Raw genomic sequence first — 7697 nt, 5'->3', positions numbered from 1 at the left:
AACCCTAGATGTAATAATGCTTTCACTATGATTGAAATAAATTATTGATATCTAAAGTTTTGTTTTGATGATGAAATCTAGGGTTTGTGACAAAAACCCTAGCAAAGGTTGTTATGAGAAGTCTAGGATATGAAAATGTAACCCTAATCGATTGCTTCTCTTTTTTCTATCTAAGTTTAGAATTTGATATTTAGAATTCAAATTTTTTTTGGCAACCCTAGGTGCTCTCTCTATTATAATTTGATAATCCTAATTTGACTTTTCATGCTCCTATATATTTATTCTTGGTTGTACTTGTTGATGAAGATTTGCAGGTACATAGTCTTCAAGATATGGAAGAAGCTTACCACATACTTGATGAATTGATGATGATGTTGAGCATGATGAAAATAGGGATTTGTAAGAATATTGATAGCACTAAAGTGTACGTTGATGATTAATAGATGACCTTGTTTCCCTGTGAGAAGGAATGATCTTCCGAAAGGTTGAAATTTATCTAATGATATGATGATAAACCATGTGTGGCTGAGTTGTTGATGGATTTATCTCGTAGTAGAGAAGAAAATCAGATAAAGAAAGTGTTTAACTCCCCAGTTAAGAGGGAGGGAATATTGTAACAGCTATAATAAAGACCTTGGAGAAAGAGTGAGATCAAAGAAAGGCTAAAGCACTACAGATGGTAATTCATGAGTTGTATTCATGATTAATAAATTTTTGATTGATGAAGTTATGAACAAGAATTGGATGTTTTGGAAAAGTGTTGAGGTTGAGTTTGGTGTTGTTGGATAAGTTGAAGAAGAAATATTTCACGAAAATACGATGACCTAAGTAACATCAGAATAGTGGAAGACCCCAAAGTTTTGTGCTAGCATACAAGAACATATACAATAGAATTTTGATATTGGTTGGGGTCGTGAAGCCATTGTACGTGCCAAAAAATGAACAAGTAGTTGATGTGTTGATGAAATCTCTTCCCAACAAGAAGTTAGTTTATTTTGGGAGCATGCTCAGAATGATGGATATCACTAATTTGGTTGAGAGGAGAGATGAAGTACCATAAAAATGCCTATATGGTGGTACTTGTGAGGATAGCATGGCCTGGTTAATATTGAGATCTTAGTTGACGTCTAGATCCCAGAGGGAGGGTATCGTGTGGAGCTCAGGTTTAGTATTGATACCTGGATCCCTGTAAGGGTTGGTGTCAAGGCATGGAGGACTAGATGGTATCTATATCTTGTTGGATGGATACCATTGTTGTAGCCTGATGGTACCTATAGTGGCAATTTCCTAGATGACACCTTAGTCTGTGTTGAGAGGATACCTTGGTAGTGTTGGTATCCCAAGCATTATGTATGTTGTTGTACTCTTTCTAAGAACATTTGAAATTGAGATCAACCTAGTACTAGTTGAACAATTATGAATACCTCCCTAGTTAAGAGGCAGTGTTGAGAAATGTAACTAGTATCAGTCTTCATAATTGTATTCGGTCATGATGTAATATATTTGTCAAATGAAAGAAAAATGAAAATTTATTGTAAATGAAAATTATTGTAAAAGAAAATTTATTTATAAGCATTGGTTTCATGCTTTGTGTATTTTTGTTTCTAGTTAAAGCCTCCAATGAAGGCTTATAGGGTTGATTCATAAGTTATTGTCGATGTCTAGACCATTCTTGGGCTCTATATGTTAAAGAAAGAAAAATATATGTGTATCAAAATGTATCTATTTCCTCCTCCACCAAGTCATCTTCCTCATCAAGCAACTCAACTTCCTCATCAAGCAAGTTGGATCCATTAAAGATGATTTGACCCCACAAAAGGTTATTTATAAGCAGATATTTAGACCTAGTATGACATCAATCTCGTGAAGTAATTCAATCTGCAATTTAAGGAAGAAAGAAGTGTGAAATGCTTAGAAAGGAAGGTCTACTCCATTACAAGAATAAACAAGGCTAGCGAAGTGGAAGAGGATTAAAATTTATTCTTGGTCTATCCACACGTGTGGAATGACTAAAGAAAATGTGTGAAGTTATAGGACTAAAGATATAGGCTGAGAACTTCAGAAGTTGCAGAAGAGGCCGAAACTCCATTTGACTTGGATATTGGAGATGCATTCGTGTTGACTTTTGAGATATTGACTAGTATTCTGTGGAAGTTGAGTTGGTGGATTGGAGGAGATCATACTATTAGTCAAAAGGTCTTGGTTGTCTCATTTCTTTTGGTTCCTGAAGAAAATAAGAGATTTGTTTGAGTTTTCCTCTCTAGAGAGGTTTTAGCCTTGACTTATAGCCTACATTTGGTGTGTATTTTCCTTTGATGATCTTCATGTTTTGGTATTTGTTTGATGATGACGAACATAATAATAATAAGCAAAAGAAGAATTTAATCAATTAAGTAAAAGAATGACACAAGCAACTATCAACATAAGAGAAATCAACATCATTGACCACCCTAAGAATATGTATTGCAAAATCTCATTGTTATGCACGTGTTTGTCTCTATACATAATTTGTTCAAATGCGGTTTTTCCAAAAAGAAAAAAAAATATTATTTTTTTTCTTAGATATATATATATATATATATATATATATATATATATATATATAAAGTTGTGATGAACATGAAAATCCCAAGTTATATTCATTAGAGTGTATTTAAACTCAAGTTATTTTTAATAATATTTCTCTTCAATCGCTCTAGAATATTCTGAAATATGTTAAAAATGAGTCATATATTCTCAACAATGTGATTAACATCTTTTACCGAAAGTTATTACATCGAACTCAATTAGGAAAATATCAAGCAAATCCTTCTCATATTGCACTATTGATCTGTCTCTATGCAGAGATCATGTCTATCTGAAAATCAAAACAAATCACTGTAATTAGGATATTCCTTTCCATCTTGTTTTTCATCATACCAATATTTTTAAAATTATTCCATTGCATTGTTAATCCCTGCGCAAGGGTAAACACTGGTTTATAGAGCAATGAATACACATTTATCTAAAACCTACTTTTTTATTTCTACTCACATTTTCTTCTTCCTTCCGTGTTGTATTTTTTATCTTTTGTAAAAAAAATTACTGTGCAAGATTTTAATTAAGATTTTGTTATTATTTGTGAGCTTCTTTATAAATAAAGACAATATGTTAATTTTTTTTTGGTGCGGTTTGTTATCAATAATTTAATTTTGATGGCAGTTAATCAGACATTTGTTTATGGAATCGATATGTGAATGGGATTGAATTATTAATTTTTTTGTAAGTGAAAAACATTTTGTAAGTAAATACAAAAAGTGGAATCCTGGGAGCCACTTTGGAGCTCAGCATATGTTGGGCTTGAAAATGGCCTTTAGAGCCAGAAAACAATTGTAAAGCCGTACAGTAATGGGTGTGTTGTAAAAGTCAAGTGAACGTACAAAGACAGATGGCGTGAGTGGTAAAGAATGGATGGAAACTGCGCATGGTGTAGGGTGAATAAAGTGGTGCTCGAGTCACTGAGTTGGACGATAATAGGAAACATAAATATATACTTAAAGTATATATATTTCATTTCTTATCCAAAAGAAATTAGAGCATATTATATTTAATAATATAAACATTTATATATAACATCAATATGACAACGATTTTGTGTTTTATAAGTATTATTTTATATTATGAAATGAGAATTTTTTTTTTTTAAATTGGAAAAATTCAAAAATCTAATTTTATATGTATTATGATTTGCACAATAATTTAATTGTGGAAGATTTTTTTCTTGCTTATTAGTTACAATTTTGTCTTTTTTATTTTCTATTTTAACAGACACGCATATATATCTCATAATAGCACATAACAACACATGGTACTAGTTCCTTTTATTCATGTCTTGATGTAATGATATACAATGTCTTACTTACTATGTAGGGAGTCTATACACTCCATAAAAGACTTGTGGTTTTTTTGGGGTTAAAGCTAACACCCAAAATCTAGCTTTCTCCCACAATATGAACATAGCAACAACTCCCCCAAATCCAATCCCTGTTCCTATACTCAATGCTAACAATGACATATTTTCATTTACACGACTCAACCATCCCACTTTAACATGAGGATTATTGCTAGTACTATTACCCTCTATCATAGGGTTTTCCTTTTGATTACTACATCGATCTATAGGACACCCCCATAAGCATTTATTACTTTGAAATGAAGCAGCATCAAAAGTTGAAAATTGTGTCCCTGTTGGAATTGGTCCACATAAGCTGTTACATGAAACATCTAGAACCCGCAACCAATGTAAGTTAGAGAGTTCTTGAGGAATTTTTCCACTCAAATTATTTTTGGCCAAGTCCAACACCTCCAAAGCAGATATGTTACTAAGAGATGTAGGTATTGACCCTTCAAATTGGTTCCCAGACAGATTTAGCCATCGCAAGCTGCTCATACTCCCTATGCTTGTAGGTATTTCTCCTACAAGATTGTTGTTAGACAAATCAAAAAAAGTGTTTTCCACATAAATATCGATTGTGTCATTTATTTCATTATTTTGTCCAAGCGAAGATACATTGGGTGCAAATCCCCTAAGTCTCTCAAGGTGAAATGGCATTCTTCCACTAAATTTATTGTTGGATAAATCCAAGGAACTCAACTTTGTGAGATTTGTTATCCATTCAGGAATATCACCATGGATATTATTATAACTAGCATTTAATGTAACCAAGTTATGGAATAATGCAAGGTGATTAGGCAATTCCCCTGTCAACCTATTTGCACTTAAATCTAGCCATTGTAGAGAAGTGTAATTGCCAAAGCTCTTAGGAATTGGTCCCTCTATACTATTTTGAGATAGATCTAAAAAGATCAATGAAACTAGACCAACAATAGTATTAGGAATAGGGCAATAAATATTGTTATGGCTTATGTGCAAAGACATAAGAGACTTTAATTGGCCTATACTATATGGGATGGCAGTTAAATTATTTGAATTTAAATTTAGATAACGGATTGAATGAAGATTTCCTAATTCCTTTGGAATTTCACCAGTGAAATTATTATTTTGCAATGTCATAACCACAAGATTGCTCAAATTACCCAATTGAAATGGTATACTCCCAAACAATTTGTTTTCTTCTAAACTAAGTCCCTCTAAGTTATGCAACAACCCCAATTCATTTGGTATTCTACCGTCCAAAATATTATCAAATAAATACATGGACATAAGTGCAGTGCAATTGCCCAAATGCATAGGGATGTGACCATTTAAATAATTGCTTCCGAGATTAAGAAAACCTAGGTTTCTTAGGTAACCCAAAGTCGAAGGGATTGGACCACTAAAATGGTTAGATGAAAGGTCAAGATAAAATAGGTTTATCAGCAAACCCAATGTCGAAGGGATTGGACCACTAAAATGGTTAGATGAAATGTCAAGGTCAGATAGGTTTCTCATGTAGCTTAAGGTGGAAGGGAGAGGACCACTGAAATTGTTATATGAGAGGTCAAGACAAGACAGGCTTCTCAGCGAACCCAGGGTGGAAGGGAGTGCACCACTGAAATTGTTCTTCCGCAGGGCAAGATGAGACAGGTTTCTCATGTAGCTTAAGGTGGAAGGGAGAGGACCACTGAAATTGTTATGTGAGAGGTCAAAATAAGACAGGCTTCTCAGCGAACCCAAGGTGGAAGGGAGAGGACCACTGAAATTGTTAAGTGAAATAAACAACTCACTGAGAGATGTGCAGTTGCTCAAAGAAGTTGGAATACTTCCACCCAGATTATTACCAATGATGCTGAGCTGTTCCAACTCGATCAGGCGACCAAAGTCTGCTGGTATGGTCCCTGTGAGGTTGCTCCATGAAAGGTGGATCCATTTGAGGCGTGTGCAATTACACAGTGCTTTTGGAATAGATCCTCCAAGGTACTGATTGTAGCTAAGATCAAGTATTCTCAGCGCTTTAAGCTGCCCGAATCCAGCTGGAATTCCTCCTGTAAAATTATTAAAAGAGAGATCCAGCGTGTGCAATAAGGAGAGGTTGGCCAGAAATGGGGAAAGGGTACCCTTCAATCCGTCAACTGGAAGTATTACAGCGACAACTCTTCTAGTGTGTTTCCTGCAGGTAATACCATGCCAGGAGCACACCTGCTGTGAGTTCTCTGCTTTCCAGTTGGACAACATTCCAGATGGATCCGATTTGATGTGTCTTTTAAAAGCCAGAAGAGCTTCAACATCCCTTTTCTCGTGACGGTCCATTGATGATCGGAATTTGTCCATTGATGATCGGAATTCGTCCAGCACAGCACGTCCATTAAAAGCAAATTCATCAGAAGAAGCAGAATCGGTCCGATCATTACTCAAATTAACAGCTGCTGCACTTACAGTTAGAGTGACCACCATGAATAGGAAGCACGGTAGCATCACAATAAAAACGCCTTTAGGATCCATTTCTCCGTCTCAGAAACTCAAAACGCCCTGCAAAGTGGAGTGAGTTGTGTTGCTAGATATATGTACATATTTATAAGGAGAGCGGCTCTCATAGCAATAACACGGAAGGAAGGGATAGAGAAATCGCCGTATTGGTCTTGCCGCGATAAACGCGGGAGATAGAAAGACCTATTGACTCTCAGGCGTCTTGGGTCGGGGCGTAAAAACTCGACCTATTGACTCCTAGGATTCTTGGGTGGATGGTGAGAGTGGGTAAAGACTGGCTAAAAATTTGACTGAAAACCATGTGAGATGTCATTCGAGAAAATGCGCGTAAGCTTCGTGAGTTGGAAAGATTAGGGAAAGATGAATGGGTGTCGGATACAATAAGAATAAGTGGTGATGTGTCTTCATTTTGTTCCGTTCAAAACAAAATGCTTTCAACTTTTATTTTATTTTGCTTTTATAATAACTTGTTATATTTGAATTTTTAAATAAATGTTAATGTGTTAATTAATTTATTTTAAATAGCTAGAGAAAATCATATTAATTTATTTTAAATAGCTTGAGACAATAATATTGGTTAAAAGAAGTAAGCTTGAATCTTTTACATTCACTTAGAATGACGTTGTTTAATGTTTTATATTTTATAATTTAGGTTTAGTCGTGTATTTAGTTTATAATAGCATAGTTTAACGATGTGTCATTTTTGCTAGAAAAATAATGGAAATTTCAGCATGATTTTGATTATAAATCTAATTGAATTTTTTTGGAAATTTAGGTTACTATTGTCAAGTTTCAAGATTTTGGGTGCCCTAACAGTTTTTTATGGTGCTTAATCTATTTCCACCATCAAAAACAAGGTTCAAGCACTCCTAACGTCAATTTTGTTGAAAAAAAATGACCTGACTAACACTCATGCTTAAGTTATGAATAATGTCATAGTTTAAATATTTTTATCAATCTTAAATTTATTATTGGTATTCGGTTTTCTTTTACATAGTTATGGTGATAGCATTTAGAATAAGACTTTAATATTTTAATTTAATTATCAATAATTATTAACTGAATGATATGGTTTTAACTTCCATAAATATTTTAAAAGAGTCACAAAACAAAACAAAGATTGAGATTTATCTCAAAAGCATTTATGCTATTTTTAATTTTTTTATTAAAATAATTAATAAAAAAAGTGTCATTTTAACATGTGTCATATTAAAATGATATGATTATAGAAAACCCCAACATGTATGACCTATATCATTTAATGATGTTAATTACGTATACACAACAAAAA

At 33.8% G+C, this 7697-nt stretch overlaps 1 protein-coding gene across 1 annotated transcript; it reads right to left on the bottom strand.

Annotated features, from left to right (window-relative positions):
• Nucleotides 1–3901: 3901 nt before the first annotated feature.
• LOC149200846 (uncharacterized) lies at nucleotides 3902–6548 on the bottom strand. The gene has a single exon (XM_089401098.1). It carries the CDS (start codon nucleotides 6419–6421, stop codon nucleotides 3902–3904), a length of 2520 nt encoding a protein of 839 aa, XP_089257224.1. The 5' UTR covers nucleotides 6422–6548.
• Nucleotides 6549–7697: the final 1149 nt, after the last annotated feature.

Source organism: Pinus tabuliformis, chromosome 2_1 (assembly GCF_031772625.1).
Source record: "Pinus tabuliformis cultivar Carrire ecotype Pingquan chromosome 2_1, CPIR1, whole genome shotgun sequence".
NCBI classification, from domain to species: domain Eukaryota; kingdom Viridiplantae; phylum Streptophyta; class Pinopsida; order Pinales; family Pinaceae; genus Pinus; species Pinus tabuliformis.
The sequence above is the reverse complement of the archived record's forward strand: the minus strand, read 5'-3'. Positions and strand labels throughout refer to the sequence as shown.